Raw genomic sequence first — 19333 nt, forward strand, 5'->3', positions numbered from 1 at the left:
GCTCTCTGGTGGGGAGGGGACGGGGGCTGCATCCTTCCCGTGTTTTGGTGACCGCCCTTGTCCTCCCCCTCAGGTTAGGTAGCCCCCCTCCCGAAGCTTCTGGAGGAAAGGCCCCGGGTGTCCCCCGGCATGCCTTATCTCACGGCGGGGTGCGCGGCCGCCGGCCCTCGGGAGAAGTTGGGCTGCCCCGGGCGGCCCCGGGGACGAATGGCCGCGTTTGTGCAGCGGTTGTAAGCAAGATGCGGTAGCACGTGACCCTGGAACGCAAACCCTGATGCCGGTTCTCCACCACCCGTGTGCGCTTTTCTCTGACGCTTGGCCCCCAGCAGATGCATCACAGGTGAGTAGCTTGGTGAGCTCAGCGTTGGTGACATCTTTGGAAAACATTTGGCAAATGAGACTTAAGAGTGCTTTTGTTTTTGGTGCCATTGGGCAGGTTACAGGTGCGATTGGCAAGTGGGTTTGTCCCAAAGGGAACAAAACATCCAGAAACCAGTATTGGGTTGAATATACTCTCATTACATTTGATTTACTCCAAATGTGAGTAGTTGTTCCGAATAGCCGTTACGTCGATTGTTGGCTCGTTGGACATCTTTATCCTTGCCTTTGAGTTATTTGCGCATTTAATAATATTTTTATCTGGATTTCGAAGTGTGTTTTTAGCTCAAAACCATGTTTCACCTTGAATTTTGCTGGTTACCGTCTGGCTTGGCTGGTAATGTAGAGAAATTAAGTTATTAATTGTGCAGGCTCCGTGTTAATGTTGAAAGTACTTTGTGGTACCATGCCACTACAGTACAGTGTGGTACCATGCCACTACAGTACAGAAGTGTGCCAAAGAGTTACATTTGGCCATTCTTCATGAGCCCTTTCATAGGCTGTATGTTGAGGATAAGGAAGATTAAAAAAAAGTTCATCCAAATCACTGAAATTGTCTGTTGCATTTGCAAAGTGGCTGCATTTCAGTTAGCTTCTTATGTCATTCTAAGAAAAAGTCGTAAGATCAACAAATGGTTCATACATAGGTCACATAAACTAGAGAAGATGAAGGATATGATTCTACAGTGAATGCATAGGGAAGAAGAGCGAGCTTAGTTAGTATCTTGATTCTGGCCCTTCTCCCAAGATTGCTTCCTAGCATCCCATATGAGAAAAGGAGCTAGAATAGAATTGCACTTTGGAATGAGGGAGTCTTTTGAGGCTCATACTGTAAATTCCCTTCATCTGCTTTCTCTCTGTGGGATACTAGTTACCTTTGGTTTATGGCTGCTGAGATCATCACATTTTAGTGACTCACAGCAAAGCAGAAATCTGCTGAGCCTCTCACATTAAACTCCTGTTTGAACTGGTCTGAGAAGGCCTAAGAGTCAACCTAGAAGCACCGTTTTGATTTTTGTCTTGAGATGAGGTGCACAGATTAATACTCAGAAATTTTCAGCATGGAAATTGAAGCTACAGACTTTTAATTGTACTTAAAAAAATTATCGTAACCATTTTTTTGTAGGTCATTACTGCTCCACTGGTTCTAAAGTTTGAGTCAATGTTTGTAGCTATAAAAAGTCACAGGAAAAGTCTGTTTTAAACCACCCCAAACCCAGAAACCTTCAAAATTGTTAGCTATCGCTTCTTCAGGCTATAAGGCTTTTTGCATTCTTTTATAGCATAATTAAATACTGTTATTAATGTGCTGTCTTTCATAAGGTGTATCTCATTTGCCATGTGATGCTAGTTGTCTTTCTAGTAAAGATGAATTTGCATTGCTTCATCCAAATCAAATACATATTTCAGAATGCCTAGTCTATATAGGGTATCGCTCTCAGCTTTGTACACTTTATTAACGTCTGGGATCCTAGTTGTATGAGATACCTAGCCCGGAGTAAGGTTGAAGCTTATGGATAGAGAATAATTCAGGAATAGGTCTATGTGGGACTTTAAACATACTCCACAATATAAATACACAGATCATAAGTGTTGGAACTGTAAAAGGCAAAAAGTTTCTTTTATTGTAATTGTCTTTTTCTAGTCATAGTTAAGAGTTTAGATTTCTTAAATTAGGCAGACCTGGACTTAAATGCCAATTCTGCGACTTACTAGTTTCTTAAATTAGGCAGACCTGGATTTAAATCCCGACTCTGCCACTTACTAGTTAATGTAATTTTGGGTTAAGTTTCTTAGCCTGAGTCTCAATTTTCTCATCTCTAAAATGGGATTAAGAATAATACCTACCTCACAGTAGTTATAAGGATTAGGTGAGGTAATTTTACATGTTATCACTTAGCCCAGTGCCTAACACCTAAGGTAAGGGAGTAATAAGTATTAGTTATTATTATTTTCATGTTGATTGGTAGCTGATATTGCCATTTTTCAGATTAAGTTTTGCCTTCACTGCTAAGGAGTGTATAGACCGATTTGACTCCCCTTCCTGTTCTTCACCCCTCCCTTGTACATAGGTGCTTGCGCATGAACTTGAATCACTGATAACTCAGTATAAGCATTGGAGGTCACTTGGTGACCTCCTTTGGATAGCCTGTTGGCTGGCCTCTTGAAGTTGTTTATAATATGGCAGTCTCTAAATTCTGACATAGGAACTAATACTGATAACAATCTCTAGTAATATCTTATTCAAATCAGTATACTCTTATTCTAATGACTTTGTCAATGGCACTACAAGATGGATTTTATGGAAAAAGCAGTTCTCAGATTCTTCAGCCAAAAATGGTCTCTAGAAAAAAAAAGTTTGGTGTATTGAAAAACTTTTTGACAGTATTTTGCAGCATGATCTGTGTTATTTCATTGCTGTGTGATTTGGGGCATATGACAAGCCCTCTTTGAGCCACTGTTTCCTTGGTTACCTTATTTTGTAGAATTGGTGAGCAAATATGAAGTAATTTTTAATAAAGTAGCTAGCAAAGCTTGCCTAATGAACCTTGATATGTGGAGGATATTACTAAAATTATTGATTAATTATTAAGGTATCTATACAGGATTTTAATAAAATGCTGATCCATGGAGAAGATATGGTGCTTCTTTATACGATTGGTAATCTAATTCACACCCAGTATCACTTTAACTCCTGGTAAAAGGAATTAGTAAAAATTCTTTGAGTAAGTTAAAACAGACTGTCTATAAAACTCCTGGTTTAAAGTAATAAGCCGGTTGGAGAAGCTAAATACTGTGAAGGAAGAAACTTAGGTGAATTTAAAAAACAAACCCTTGTTGCCAGTGTGCTCTAAGGATTGCAAACTTTGCTTTAGATAGTGTGCTTAGGGTTTGGAGCGAGGCACACCTGAGTTAAATCCTGTTTCTGCTGTATGATGGCTGAGTTAACATCTCTGAGTCCCAATGACACTAGTTATCAGGGAGCTGTGAGCATAGCAATGAAGTCATAGTTGGTTAAGTCCCATTTCCCCGCCTCCATTGTTTCAGGTTCTTCAGTACCTTAAACAGAGTCACTGAGGTAATTTTTTGCATAACTGGTTGTGTCTGCTCTTTCTTAGGATGAATGAAATGAACCTGAGCCCAGTGGGGATGGAGCAGCTGACTTCATCCTCTGTGAGCAATGCCTTGCCAGTCTCAGGGAGTCACCTGGGGTTGGCTGCCTCACCCACTCACAATGCCATCCCAGCCCCAGGTGAGTGGTAAGGGAGAGTGACTGAATTTTAGCACTTAATTGCATTATCAGTTCTAAATGGAGCCTACAGCGGGGTGAAAGCCCCTTTAAGAGTGGAAGGGAGAAGCCCAGCAGGTCTAAATGGTGGTTCCACATATGGCAGCAATTTTTCTAGAGTACTGAAGTCCTAGTGGATAGAATAGCAGTAGTGGTTTTTTTCTGGTTGTTCTCTTCTTGGGTTGGTGGCCTTTTGTCTGTAGAGCTGTAGTTGATTTGGCATTTTATCTAGGGTTACCCATTCATCTGTTTTTCCCCTTGGCATTCTGTCTCTGGGTTATTAGGAGAGAATCAAAGTTACTGTAATAACTATTCCTAGAACACATGGGAAATTCAGCTTTATTTTCTATGATATCAAACTGGCAACAGCTGCAAACACACCAGGCCTAGAATTATGGTCAAAGAGGAGGTTTCAGAGATGGAGCTCCTACGTAGAACTCCCCCTGAGCCTCAGTACTGGGACAGAATAAATATAGGAAAAGCTCATTTTTCCCCATCACTGTACTTTTAAAACCTTTTTATCTGGCTAGTTCAATTTTTTCTTTCTACTGAAATAGAAATGAAACAAGTAAGCCATTGAGTCTTACAGTGGCAAGATAGTGATTCTTCCGTCTTTGACATTGTAATGTATTGGATTTTATCAAAGTAAGAGTTAATGTTTAAGAGTATTTTAAATCTATTAAGTTGTTTAGTTCTCTATAGAGAATTACCTGCTTAATTACTAATATGCAGCCGTTAAATAAGGTTTGTCTAAACTAGGGTGTCTTCACATTTCTTTTAGTGTCCGCAAAAGAAATTTTTTAAAAAACTGTTACTTCTTAACTCATTTGATTATCTCTTAGGCATTCCATTTAGTGGACACTCTTATTGAGGAGGAAGAACCTATTAAAAAGTACTGCCGCTGGCAAAAATAATGCGAATCAGCACTGCCCAAGTTGGTGATTGTTCATTATGATACGTAGGCACAGGGTCACTTTAGCACTTGCGGATAGATATAGTCCAAGGTAAATATAAAGTACAAATTTTTAAAAATCATGAAGTACAGCATATATACAAAAGATTATATGAAAATATGTATGTACAGTTTTACATTTAGCTTTACATTAATTTCCAAGTAGAAGCATTTTTTAAAAAATTAATTAATTAATTTTCTTGGCTGCATTGGGTCTTTGTTGCTGCGCCCAGGCCTTCTTGTTTTTGTTTTTGTTTTTTGCGGTACGCAGGCCTCTCACTGTTGTGGCCTCTCCCGTTGTGGAGCACAGGCTCCGGACGCACAGGCTCAGCGACCATGGCTCATGGGCCCAGCCGCTCTGCGGCATGTGGGATCTTCCCGGACTGGGGCACGAACCTGTGTCCCCTGCATCGGCAAGCGGACTCTCAGCCACTGCGCCACCAGGGAAGCCCCCAGAAGCATATCTTTTTTTAAGTGAAACGTTCTCACCATATAAAATGGAAAATATAGTAAAGTGCAAAAATAAATTTAAAAACTCTGGGGACTTCTCTGGTGGCACAGTGGTTAAGAATCCGCCTGCCAGTGCAGGGGATACGGGTTCAAGCCCTGGTCCGGGAAGATCCCACATGCCGTGGAGCAGCTAAGCCTGTGCTGCGCCACAACTACTGAGCCCGCAGGCCACAACTACTGAGCCTGCACTCTACAGCTACTGAAGCCCGTGCTCCGCAACGAGAAGCCACCACAATGAGAAGCCCACGTGCTGCAACGAAGTGTGGCCCCTGCTCGCCACAACTAGAGGAAGCCTGTGCGCAGCAACAAAGACCCAAATAAAGAAAGAAAGAAAATTCTTAGAAAAACAAACAACTGTTCTATCACTACTCAGAGACCACTCTGAACTTTGATATATTTCTTTGATCTTTGGTATGTTTCTTCCCATTCTTTTTATCTCTAATAATTTGTTTTCTTAAATTGTATTTAAACTAGGTTTTTAATTGTAATTAAATGCTTTGATACTTAAGAGCAATAGACAACTGGATGATCAAGTTGGCATTTTAAAACTAACTTGATTAAATGTAGGACTTGTTTGTGGATGTCTGCACAACACTACCTATCTGTGGATGTAAAGGGCTGCTAGGTGAGATTTTTGCCCATTGCAAAAACCTTCCTAAGAGTTGAGCAAGTGATTACAGAATTTTAAAGTACTTACTTTTTAAAAAAAAATTAATTTAATTATGGCTGTGTTGGGTCTTCGTTGCTGCGAGCGGGCTTTCTCTAGTTGCGGAGAGCGGGGGCTACTCTCCATTGCGGTGTACGGGCTTCTCATTGCAGTGGCTTCTCTTGTTGCGGAGCACGGACTCTAGGCACGCAGGCTTCAGTAGTTGTGCCTTGCGGGCTCTAGAGCGCTGGCTCAGTAGTTGTGGTGCATGGGCTTATTTGCTCCTGCGGCATGTGGGATCTTCCCTGACCAGGGATTGAACCCATATCCCCTGCACTGGCAGGCGGGTTCTTAACCACTGTGCCACTAGGGAAGCCCTAAGATACTTACTTTTAATGGAGAAAAAAAATTTTTTTTTGTAGGGCTGCCAGTGGCGATTCCAAACCTGGGTCCCTCCCTGAGCTCTCTGCCTTCTGCTTTGTCACTCATGCTCCCAATGGGTATTGGGGATCGAGGGGTGATGTGTGGGTTACCTGAAAGAAACTACACCCTACCTCCACCACCTTACCCCCACCTTGAGAGCAGTTACTTCAGAACCATTCTACCTGGTAAGTGTTATAGTTATTCAGGAATTTAGGAGAAAGAATTCAGCCAACTCTTAACTTCAGTTCTTGAAGGCTTGAATAACACTTTTTTCTGTGTCACTATTAGACATTAATCTTTGTGGGAAAAAATTGTTCATATTTATGTACTTTTCCTCTTAGAACATATAGATAACATATTAACATAGCAGTTTGACTAAGCTTAATTTCTTTTTTTTTTTTTTTTTTTTTGCCATATGCGGGCCTCTCCCTGTTGTGGCCTCTCCCGCTGCGGAGCGCAGGCTCAGCGGCCATGGCTCACGGGCCCAGCCGCTCCGCGGCATGTGGGATCCTCCCAGACCAGGGCACAAACCCGCGTCCCCTGCGTCGGCAGGCGGACTCCCAACCACTGCGCCACCAGGGAAGCCCTAAGCTTAATTTCTTAATGGCACATAAACAATTTTTCTTGTCTCCTCTAGCATCTCCTTGGTTCAGTTTTAATAATTCTGCAGTTTTAATTCCTATCAACCACATGTCCTGCTTACAAGTGTCATTGTTTATTATAAATTAAAGTTTATTGAATTTTTATTCTAGAAGTATTATATACTCATTTCAAAAAATTTAGCAAATAAGGAGGAAGGGGAATCATTCATAGTCCCATCATCCATCTTTTTGGTGTACTTCCTTCCTGTCTTTTATTTTTATGTATAGGTTTTTACTGTTTTTCATAATTAACACTATATAGCGCTTTCTATACAATTGTGTACCCTTTTTTTTACTTAATATTTTTCTCTATTTTTACATAGCTATTTTTCCCAACTGCTGTGTGGTTTTCATAATTATCCTTTTTAATGATGCATTATATTCTACTGAGTGGATATTCCATGGTTTATTATATCTTTATTGTTGGACAGTTTTTTCCAGTTTTTTTAATAATCATATATGAATGTCTTTGTGTATAATACTTACAAAATGCATTTAGGTGAGATTACCATAAGTGGAATTTCTTGTGCAAGAGGGTATGAATATTTTTGAGGTTATTATTATAGATACTTTCCAAGGAGGATTTAGAAATTTAGGCTCCTACTGGCAATGCAGCAAGTACCATTTCACCACATCTTCATAAGCACGAGTGTTCAAATGTTTTTTTCTGTCTTAATAAAGCAGGTATAATTGTGACTTGTTTTGAATAGAGCCTAATGTTTTATGATAGTCTAATAAGTTAAAAATTATATTTAATTTTTATTTTTCACATGGAAAATCTTTTAAATGATTTTACCTTTTAACTCTTATAGAGCAGATTTCAGCATCTAAAGACTCAGGAACTCCAGCCATGTATATATTAAAGGCAGCATTTATAAGTGATTAATTTCTAGTGACTTCAAAGGAACATAGTTAATATTTTATGAATTCTGAGTTTCACAGGAAAAACTGAGTTGTGGTATATGTATGTTGCTATTTATAAAGTATATAGATATCAAACCAAAGAGATAGGTAGGAGATTATTTTAGTTTAGTTACATTTGTAAGGAATTTGGAATTCTTTATATTTAACAATATACTGAAAAATTCCTGATATCTCATCTTTTCCTTTTCTCAGGCATTTTATCTTATTTAGCTGACAGACCACCTCCTCAGTATATCCACCCTAACTCTATAAATGTTGATGGTAATACAGCATTATCTATCACCAATAACCCTTCGGCGCTAGATCCCTATCAGTCCAATGGAAATGTTGGATTAGAACCAGGCATTGTTTCAATAGACTCTCGCTCTGTGAACACACATGGTGCCCAAAGTCTTCATCCCACTGATGGCCATGAGGTGGCCTTGGACACAACAATCACTATGGAGAACGTCTCTAGGGTCACCAGCCCAATCTCTACAGATGGAATGGCAGAAGAGCTTACCATGGATGGTGTTGCAGGCGAGCATACCCAAATCCCAAATGGCTCCAGAAGTCATGAACCTCTTTCTGTGGATTCTGTGAGCAACAACCTTGCAGCAGAAACTGTAGGACATGGTGGTGTGATACCCATTCATGGGAATGGCCTGGAGCTCCCTGTGGTCATGGAGACAGACCACATTGCAAGTCGGGTCAACGGAATGTCTGACAGTGCCCTCAGTGACTCCATCCACACCGTGGCCATGAGCACCAACTCTGTAAGCGTGGCACTCTCTACCTCACACAACCTCGCCTCCCTAGAATCTGTTTCCCTCCATGAAGTTGGCCTAAGCCTAGAACCTGTGGCTGTCTCCTCCATCACCCAGGAGGTTGCTATGGGGACAGGCCATGTAGATGTGTCTTCAGACAGTCTTTCTTTTGTACCACCTTCACTGCAAATGGAAGACTCCAATTCAAACAAGGAAAATATGGCAACCTTGTTTACAATTTGTGAGTGTGCTTAGCCTTTTTCTTTTGGAGATATTGATAGAGAGGGCCATCATCCTTAACAGGTTTAGTCACAAAGTCAGGTGTTAAGGGAGTATAGGAAGTAACTAGACTTTGGAACTTTTATTTGCCTTTGTATTGTCCTTTGTATTAATGTGGTGCCTTTTCCTCAGGTAAGCCAAACAGTATATAGACATTTTGTGGGTTCTTATAGCATCTTCCTGAAGTAAGGAAACAGTCATTTCTGTATTTTACAGGTAAGCTTAGCCTAATAATGCTTAAGGTATTTCCCAAGATTTCACAGATAGTTAATTATAGAAGTAAATTTCAGTAAGGTATTCTGTGTGACATGCCATTTGCTTTTTCAACATAAGACATATTTATTAGATCATGTGTAATATAATTCACATATGCATTTTAAAGTGTACAGTTTAGTGGTTTTTAGTATATTGACAAGGTTGTACAACCATCACCACTGTGTAATTCCAAAATTTTTATCGCCCCATAAAGAAACCCCATTAGCAGTCACTCTCACCCCTGCCCCCCGTTCTCAGGCAACCAATAATCTACTTTCTCTGGATTCGCCTATTAGACATGTCATGTAAATGGAATCATACATTATGTGGCTGTGTCTGGCTTCTTTCCAGCATAATGTTGTGATGGCTCATCCATGTTATAGCATGTATTAGTACTTTATTCCTCTTTTTGGAAGAAGAATATTCCATTGTATGCATATACCGCATTTTGTGTATCCATTTATCTTTTATGAATATTTTGTTTCTCCTTTTTGGCCATTATATTCAATGCTGGTAGGAACATTCACGTACAAGTTTTTGTATGAACATATGTTTTTAATTTTCTTGGATATATATTAGGAGTGGAATTCCTCGTTTTGAGGAATTGCCAGACTGTTTTCCAAAGTGGCTGCACCATTTTACATTCCCAGCATCTGTGTATGAGGGTTCCATTTTCTCTACATGTTTGCCAAGACTTTTTTTTTTCTAATACCCATTGTAGTGGGTGTGAAGTGGCATCTCATTGTGGTTTTAATTTGCATTTCCTTAATGACTAATGATGTTGAACATCTTACATGTACTTATTGGCCATTTGTATATCTTTGAAGGAAACCTGTAAGCATTTTTTGCAGTATGAATTCTGAATCTCCTTTGTTTGAAGAGTTAACATGGTTTCTTGTTAAGAGCATTGGAGAATAAGTTCTCATAGAGTGTAGGGGATCTCTAGTCTGATATTCAAAGAATTTTTAATCAAGTAGTACTCGAAGAAGTAATATATTATTACTGCTTTGGCTAAATATGAAAACTTACTGATATTTTATGCCATTTAAGCGGTAATTTCTAATGGATTTCTGAGGAGAAAAAGGCACCTAGAAGGCTGCGATTCTAAGGTTTATGTATTTACAACTATTTTGTGAATGAATTTGGAAAGTTTGAACACAGTCATTGACTAAATAGGGTCATTAATACTACTGTTAAGGTAACAGTGAGAAAGGAAAGTAAAAGAATAGAACAGAAGATTTATGGAGAAGGAGGACACTCCTGAGCTTGTAAAAGTGAAGTTACAGTAAGCACAGAAAACAGAATATGAATTCAGCATTTTTTCTGACAATGCAAAAAGACCGCATGAACAGTAAGAATTAAGAACGTTAAGCAAATATGTCTGCAAGAATATGATTCACCTGCTGTCCCAAGAGCAGGTTGCATATTTTTTTTGTCTTAAGAGCTTGTCATCAAAGCGTGGTCAGCCAGTTTGTTAATAGTGAAGCAAAAGAGAGCAGTGGTGCAGCTGGCTCTGACTTTGTTGTGCTCTATTGTCATCTCTGTTTTGGCTTTGCATCGCTACAGCATTTCAACTCAGTTTCCTCTTATAGTTTGGTAGAATTGGAATCTTTTGGACTTTAGAACATCATATCTCAAGGTATTACTTACCTACTCAATGTAAGGAATAATATACTTGATTCTTGAAGTAATGTAGGCTTATTTTTTGATCAGTCTTTCTCTTACGCATTGAATAGAAAACTTGTCCAGTTGGATCAAAAGAAAATTATCAAATGTTGCTGAAGAGAGATATAACAGTGGATATATATTTTAGTGTAAGAAAGTGGTTCTTTGATCAGAGAATTTCTACTAGAACCTAGCTTCGTACTGGTTACATTTTAATAATTTGTATTTAAATAAAAAAGCAGGTGGTCATTCATTTGCCTGCTAGAACTGACCCCATTTATGTCTCAAATTTCCCATCTTCAGGGTGCACTCTCTGTGACCGAGCCTATCCCTCAGACTGCCCAGATCACGGACCGGTGACTTTTGTTCCTGACACTCCAATAGAGAGCAGAGCGAGGCTTTCTCTCCCAAAGCAGCTTGTTCTCCGCCAGTCAATTGTGGGAGCAGATGTTGGTAAGACTCTTGGAACCATAAAACCCCATCAGAGGTTCTTCTTCCTTTGTAGGGTGAAGTTGTAAAAGTGGATGTGTGTAATTTAGTGATTATTTGGTTGATCCAGAAGTCAGTTTATAGCTGAGATTTATCCTTTTACGGAATATTTGTCTTGTCCAGGGGTGACAGCAGTACATCAAGTTGAAAACTTTATTGGGAAAGTCCCCCTTGCTTAGAATCAGAATTGAATAGAGGAGAGAATCCTAGCCTGAGTCTTTGAAGACTTGACTTTTATTTTCAGCTGTATCATCCACTATCAATAATCATGACAAAGCACTCCTTGAAACTTAGTTTCTTTTATAAAACATTGAAAATTCACCATTGATAACTTCTTTATCACTAAAGATATTTACATCAGATGTTTGTAAATTGCCTAATACTCCTTAGGAAAAGGTAATAAGAAATGTAGACTGCCAAAGTATGCTTATCCATATTGGAACTTAACGTGGTATCTGAATCACTGTGCCATTCTTCGAAAATACAATACTAGGTTCGTTATTCTTTCAGGTGTAACTTAGGCATGGGTCAGTTGAAAGCATTAAACAGCTTAGATAGTAAAGAGCAGTGCTTTAAGCACAAGTGATCTTAGACGTTTGATTTATTTTGTAGTAATTGCTTTACTTTTTTATGATAGAATGATGTTCTCTAGTCTTTTTTATGTGTCAACTCCAAAATAACGTATTTGGAGGGACATGGTTTGGTTCCTTGTATATAAAAATGGTTCAGGAATTTCTGATACTGCTTCTTACTCTGCTTATTTCTTATGAGCCCCTATCTAATCTGTTTATTACTTTTTCCTTATTTACAGGATAGGACCCATAACACTTATCTACCTCTCAGGAGTGCTAGAATATCAGTAGTACTTAGGTTCATTGAAAATAAGATTCTTTGTATGAGTTAAGCTACTCTCTTCTTATCTGATTAGATGTTTAAATCATTGATTGTGTAGTTCATGTCCTTCCACTGATAGGTGTATGGACTGGAGAAACCATTCCTGTGCGGACTTGCTTTGGGCCTCTTATTGGCCAGCAGAGTCACTCCATGGAAGTAGCAGAATGGACAGACAAGGCAGTTAATCATATCTGGAAGGTCAGTGTTTATGAAACTTTTCTGTGACTTTTGGTTGCTTTCACTGTAATGAGGTAGTTAAAAACGTAGCCAAGATTCATACAGTGCCTTTCACTATCAGTCATTTAATAGTGCATTCTCTCTGTTCTTGGTAGCCAACTTATTATACATAGCAAAACATCAGGTGTTGAATATGGAAGATAAACTGTTTTAGTCTCCATTTTGTTAGATAACTCAATGATTATTCATTTTTATTACTTGTGGCAGCTGAGGCCATGGACTTTGTTTATATGTTGAAAGTTTTATTTTGTAATCAACTAAAACATTCCTCAAATATTTAGCTTGGGAAACAATTCTAGAATTTGAAGCTAAGATTATTTCTCTAGTTTTCTAACAGAAGGGGCTAGAAACTTAAGTTTTTGATATAAACAGCTATTCCTATAACATGTTTATATAGAATTTTAGTCAATAGGTTGAGAATGATGCCTGCAAAAATTGAAGTAAGGGGGAAATGGGTCTTGTGATAGTTGGAAAGGTAGAGTGCCACTGGCCTTGGGGACTTTAATTGTGGTATCCAGGAGTAAACATAGAGGAATGCTACGTGCATTGGAGAAATAATGAGAAGAGGTGGTTCTCTGACCTTAATGTCCATTCGTGTGGTAGGTGGTGAAGACAAGCAGACTGTTTCTTATGTCTTTTCCAGTCAAGCCAAAATGTGAATAATCAAGAGCAACATGATTCTATACACTGAGCACTAACTGTAGGTCCCTAGTGGTCTTTATCGTACTGCTGGAAATAGGGGGACTGGTGAAATGACAAACATTTGAGAAGACAACCATGTATTTTCACACTGACTAGGAAAGTTGGTACCTACTGCAAAGTAAATGAGATTATTGCTAGGCTAAACGTAGCATTGTGTATCACTTTTCGGTTCATCTGATGTGTATGTTTGCCTTTTGTTGACAGATATACCACAGTGGTGTCCTAGAATTCTGCATCATTACAACTGACGAAAATGAATGTAATTGGATGATGTTTGTGCGCAAAGCCAGGTAAGAGTAGACTTGGATGAAAGAAACAGTTACGATTCAGAGGTTTTTCAGTAGGAAGCTTTGAATAAAATAGGGAAGAATCGAAGAATCCAAATGACAGTGATATCTGAACATACTTCAAAGCCTAAGACTTTTCACCTTTTTCACCCCAGTAGTTGTTGACTAAGGGTTATTATAAATCAAAATATAAGAAACTATCCTTGTTTTATGAACAGTTCATTCAACTTACTAATGCAGTAAGGAATGATACAATTACCATTGACCTTGCAAGTGGGTACCTTTTCTTTTTTTTTTTTTTTGCTGTATGCGGGCCTCTCACTGTTGTGGCCTCTCCCGTTGCGGAGCGCAGGCTCAGCGGCCATGGCTCACGGGCCCGTTTGCTCCGCGGCATGTGGGATCTTCCTGGACCGGGGCACGAACCTGTGTCCCCTGCATCGGCAGGCGGACTCTTAACCACTGCGCCACCAGGGAAGCCTGGGTACCTTTTCTTTATATTAGCTATTAGTCAACCCCTTAGGCTGCTCTTTTGGTTAATTCTTGTTCAGCTATCTATTTCTGTGTCTTTGTTATATTGTTTTAAGACTTTATTTATTTTTCTTCCAGTAACAGACTGTAGTATTTCTGACTATAAAGGATGATATTGAAGTAAGAATTCTGTTTCTATGCAAGTTACTCCTAATAGGTAGTATAGGGAATTAGAGAAATGACCCAGAGAAATAGTACATCTAAGTTTTCATATAGGATTTTGCTGTAGGGATATGATGTGTTTAGTGTATATTTCAAAATTAATATGCTTGATGGGAGTTCCCTGGTGACCTAGTGGTTAGCATTCTGGGCTTTCACTGCTGTGGCCTGGGTTTAATCCTTAGTCGGGAAACTGAGATCCCGCAAGCCTTGTGGCACAGCCAAAAAAATTTTTTTTAATTAATAAAATAAATTTAATATGCTTCATCTGTTAAATGTGATAACTTAGGAATCGGGAAGAGCAGAATTTGGTGGCTTATCCCCATGATGGAAAAATCTATTTCTGCACCTCACAAGATATCCCTCCTGAAAATGAACTGCTTTTTTATTACAGCCGGGATTATGCTCAGCAGATTGGTAAGTTTATGTAAGACTTGTTTGGTATGAATCTAGCATAGTAAAAGCACCAAGGACCAGTAGCAGAGTTTTGGTAATGATTTACATGTAAGCTGAAACAAATCACATACCTTTGTGTATATAAAAGCAGGATATTACCCCATGTTAAAAGTGTTAAAATCCGTGAGATTCTTCATAAGCTAATTGTTATTGACCAGACAGTATGAACTTTTGTGTTAGGACTTTGATTTGTGGAATTTGAAGTTCCTATGTTCCTTTTGAACCATTACAATTTAATTTCATAAAGGACAGCAAAGCTTCTTGAGTTGGTTTAACCTTCATAGGCTTTTTCTTGCACTGTGTCATGATGACAAGTGATGTTTAGGAGTTTGTATACTACAAAATCTTAAGTTTTTTTCCTAGGAAAGGTGCCTTATAATCCAGTATTTACCAAGTGTTCCCTATGTATGTGCCTGACACGCTATCTGAGATGCTAGGACTAGAGCATTGAACAAGATGTAGCGGGCAAGCTGGAAATTTTGGTAGAAGGGAGAATTATAAGCAATAGTTACTAATATCAACAAGTTTTTAAATTTAAGTATCAGGAGACATTGAATAATCTTTCTCTTAAGGTGTTCCTGAACACCCAGATGTGCACCTCTGTAACTGTGGCAAGGAGTGCAGTTCCTATACAGAGTTCAAAGCCCACCTGACCAGCCACATCCATAACCATCTTCCTAGCCAGGGCCACAGCAGCAGCCATGGGCCAAGCCACAGCAAAGAAAGGAAGTGGAAGTGCTCCATGTGCCCCCAAGCTTTTATCTCTCCTTCCAAACTTCATGTTCACTTTATGGGTCACATGGGTATGAAGCCCCACAAGTGTGATTTCTGTAGCAAGGCTTTTAGTGATCCCAGCAACCTGCGGACCCACCTCAAGATACATACAGGTAAGTTGTGTTGGACCATCAAAGTGGAATTTTGAAAAATTAGAAATTAGTAAGGCCTTGGCAGCAAGATAGTCTTGCAGGTAGAGTTGAGATCAGATGTTAGAAGGAATCCAGCTGGCTGTCAGCAGGACTTTGTTGGGTCATAAATCTTGGTGGGATAACTGTGCCTCCTCAGAGAGTATTACTTCTCGTTATTAAGTTGCTTCACTTTCCAGGTGCCCTCACCATAGTTTGAAGGTGACTGGAAAAATGCAGTTAATAATCAGGAAGTTGATGTATGTGTTTGGCCCTAAAGGGAATTCTACAGAAACAGCCTGAGCCTCCCATTAGAGCTCACCCCTGGTCACCAGCCACAGCCAGTTTCTTTCCTTTGAATATTGCTCAGTAAACACTGCCAAAATTTGTTGAGTTTCTATTTTCTAAACTCCATACAAACCAACCCCTTTCTCTTAGCACTTACTTTTTTCACTTACTTTTTTACTTTGCTATAAAGTAACTGCTTTAGTTTCGTTTTCTTGGCTGGGTCATTCATTCTCCAAATCTTTGAAAGTAAAGCTTTTCCTCATTCTTTTCCATTAAGACTGAGTAGTCGCAGCAGAGACCATATGGCTCACAGAGCTTAAGATTCTGACCGACCTGTAAGAAAAGGTTTGCTAACCCCTGACTTAGAGTAACTTTATTTCTTTTTTTTTAATATAAATTTATTTATTTATTTTTGGCTGTGTCGGGTCGTTGCTGCGTGTGGGCTTTTCTTTAGTTGCGGCACGAGTGGGGGCTACTCTTGGTTGCTGTGCGGTGGCTTCTCTTGTTGCGGAGCATGGGCTCTAGGTGCACAGCCTTCAGTAGTTGCGGTGCGTGGGCTCAGTAGTTGTGGCTCACGGACTCTAGAGTGCAGGCTCAGTAGTTGTGGTGCACGGACTTCATTGCTCTGCGGCATGTGGGATCTTCCTGGGCCAGGGCTTGAACCTGTGTCCCCTGCATTGGCAGGCGGATTCTTAACCGCTGAGCCACCAGGGAAGTCCTTATTTCTGCATTCTTAAAAGGATTTTATTTCATCCCTGGTTTATGAGGTCATATTAAATGTTTTAAAAAAGAATACTAAAATGTAGGTTGTAAAAATATGTTTGCTTATAGGCAAGTACTAGATTTCATGAGTTTTTTAAAAAAAATAATTGAATTAAGTTGGGCACTGGGGTTATAAGTGATTTTTTTTCCAGAGTTTATATCATGCGTTAGCTATAAACATTAAAAAGTGTGTGTGTGTGTCTGTGTGTGTGTGTGTCTGTGTGTGTGTGTGTGTGTGTGTAGGTAAGCAGTCCTAGGAGGTCAGATTTGTTAGCTTCACTAGCTTTAGTTGCAGAATATAAATTCTGAGTGGCTCTGAGTGGCTCTGGGTAGACAGTCCCAGAAAGTGAAGTTCCAGTTTACAGTCAGTTCTGTTTTATTCCTGCCTCTGCTACATACCCATACAGTGTGCCTCTTCATCCTGAGAATGCTCGTGGCAGTTTTATTCATGGTATGGTAATTCGGGTTGATGTGCAGGTCAGAAGAACTACAGGTGCACTTTGTGTGACAAGTCTTTCACCCAGAAGGCTCACCTGGAGTCCCACATGGTTATCCACACGGGCGAGAAGAACCTCAAGTGTGATTACTGTGACAAGCTGTTCATGCGGAGGCAGGACCTCAAGCAGCACGTGCTCATCCACACACAGTGAGTCGCCCGCAGCCCAACACCCCTCGGGCGGGGAACGAGGCTTGTCATCTGTCTCCCGCCTTGGCACCCGTCGGTGCCTCCTGTGTTCCACGTAGCCAAGCAGAGGTTGGAAAACTAATGTTTTGGTTTATCCTGGAAGATTTCACTTGTTTGTTTTTCTTATTTTTCACCTCTACTCTCTGTATTTCCTTTTTTTTCATATTTTCAAAACATCGTTTCATTAATTTAACAAATTTCTAAGTACCTCCTTGATGCCCAGCACTGTGCTAAGTGGTAAAAATACAAAGATGAGCTTTAAAGAGCTTGGAGAGCATTAAGAGACAGAAGAGTAATTGCTATACTGTGTTGCAGATGTCAGGGTAAGCGCTGGGTCCTGAGAGACCAGAGAGGAGGCCCCAGCCCAGCCTGCAGTGTCCTGGGAAAGTGTCCTGGTAGTTTGAGCAAGCATTAAAGGAGATAAATTAGAGTTATTCAGGGAGACAGTGAAGAGTAAGGGATGAGAATACTGTTCTAGACAGATGAAACGGAGTATGCGAAAAGGACTGTGAAATGCGAGTGGTTCTTTTCTTTTCTTTTTTTTTGGCTGCGCGTGCAGCATGCAGGATCTTAGTTCCCTGACCAGGGGTCGAACCTGTGCTCCTGCAGTGGAAGCACAGAGTCGTAACCACTGGACCACCAAGGAGGTCCTGCTAGTGGTTCTTTATAGTTAGAGCATTGGGTGTATATGAGAGTGAGTGAGAGAGAGGCAGCAGCCAAATCATGAAGAGCCTTTTATCCAACTAAGAAAATTAAATTTTGTTCTGGAAATAATGGAGAGTTACCGAAGCATTTTTCCTACCTATGTACCAGGAACTATTCTGTGCTTTGTGTGTGTGCGTGCATGTGTGTATTTTAATTATGGCATAAAACACAAATTTTACTGTCTTAACCATTTTTAAGTATATAGTTAGTAATGTTACGAGCATTCACATTCTTGCACAGGCATTGAAGGATTTTAAGGGAAAGAGTGTCATGGTGAGATGTTCTTTTTTTTTTTTTTTTTTAAACATCTTTATTGGGGTATAATTGCTTTACAATGGTGTGTTAGTTTCATTGAGATGTTCATTTTGTAAAGATTACTCTGGCAGCAGGAAAGGGTGATTGAAGGAGGAGAAGGCCAAGTATTGGGAGACCTATTAGGCTTTTATTGCATGGATCCAAGTGTAATTAATTAGAGCTGAAAGAGATCTCTGGGATCATTTAGTCTAGCTGCTTATATTAGTCAGCTTGAGCTGCCATTAACAAAATACCATAGACTGGGTGGTGGCTTAAACAAAAGAAATTTATATTCTTAAACTTCTGGAGGCTGGAAAGTCGAGATCAGGGTGCCAGCATGGTTAGGTTTTGATGAGGGCCTTCTTCCTGGCTTGCGCATGGCTGCCTTCTTGTGTCCTCACATGGTGGAGAGAGTGAGCAAGCTCTGGTCTCTCTTCCTCTTCTTATAAGGGCACTAATCCCATCATGGGGGTCCCATCCTTATGACCTCATCTAAACCTGATTACCTCCCACAGGCCCCCACCTCCAAATACCATCACATTATGAGTTACAGCTTCAACATACCAATTTAGGAGTGGGGGGTGGGGGGATGACAAATATCCAAACGATAACACTGCTCATGATAATAAGCTGGGAAATGTGAAAAACAGTGATTGGTGCCAGGGCCCCAGCTCCAGGGATTCTAATTTAGTTGGTCCGGGGTAGAGCCCTGGCCTTGGTATTTTTAAAAAGCTCCCCAAGTGAGTCTAATGTCCAGTCAGTGTTTAGTGCTACTGAGTTGATCCAAATGAAAGACTTGTTTCACAGTATCTCTGGCAAGTGGCTATATTGTTACTTCTTGAAAACCACACATAAAGAGGAGTTATCTTCCTTGACCTTAACTTTCTATTCTTTCAAGTGATGTGTAAATTTGCACTTGCTTTTATGGTAGCCATTTCACAGCATAATGAAATAGAAATTATTTTGAGATTAGTCATAACTGCTTATCTCCTTCTGGGGTGGAAATTGGCTTTATCAGATGTCGACCAGTGAAAGCAGTTTTCTTAAATGTGGATCTGGACACTTTCTCATGATGACAAAATATAATAAGCCTCTGCCAAACTCCCATGGTATAAAAGTTGTTTTAGGACTGTCAAGACTTTATGCTAGTATAAGTCATTCATAAAAGAAGCACCATTCACCACACACACACACACACACACACACACACACACACACACACACACACACACACACA

General features: G+C 39.8%; 1 protein-coding gene across 2 annotated transcripts in view; it reads left to right on the forward strand.

The window, feature by feature from the left end:
* Nucleotides 1-19333, forward strand: part of PRDM4 (PR/SET domain 4) — a 23090-nt gene that overhangs the window by 284 nt on the left and 3473 nt on the right. Inside the window, exons 2-11 of one of the 2 annotated variants that reach the window (XM_024732187.1) lie at nt 74-340; nt 3498-3631; nt 6198-6383; nt 7956-8750; nt 11012-11161; nt 12150-12289; nt 13235-13320; nt 14294-14421; nt 15033-15347; nt 16890-17058. In XM_024732187.1, coding sequence (XP_024587955.1) covers nt 330-340; nt 3498-3631; nt 6198-6383; nt 7956-8750; nt 11012-11161; nt 12150-12289; nt 13235-13320; nt 14294-14421; nt 15033-15347; nt 16890-17058 — 2114 coding nt within the window. In that variant the 5' untranslated portion in view covers nt 74-329. The remainder of the gene's footprint in view (nt 1-73; nt 341-3497; nt 3632-6197; nt 6384-7955; nt 8751-11011; nt 11162-12149; nt 12290-13234; nt 13321-14293; nt 14422-15032; nt 15348-16889; nt 17059-19333) is intronic. The other variant, XM_024732188.1, reaches the window with a different exon arrangement.

Source organism: Neophocaena asiaeorientalis, unplaced genomic scaffold (assembly GCF_003031525.2).
Source record: "Neophocaena asiaeorientalis asiaeorientalis breed wild unplaced genomic scaffold, Neophocaena_asiaeorientalis_V1.1 scaffold418, whole genome shotgun sequence".
Lineage (NCBI taxonomy): Eukaryota > Metazoa > Chordata > Mammalia > Artiodactyla > Phocoenidae > Neophocaena > Neophocaena asiaeorientalis.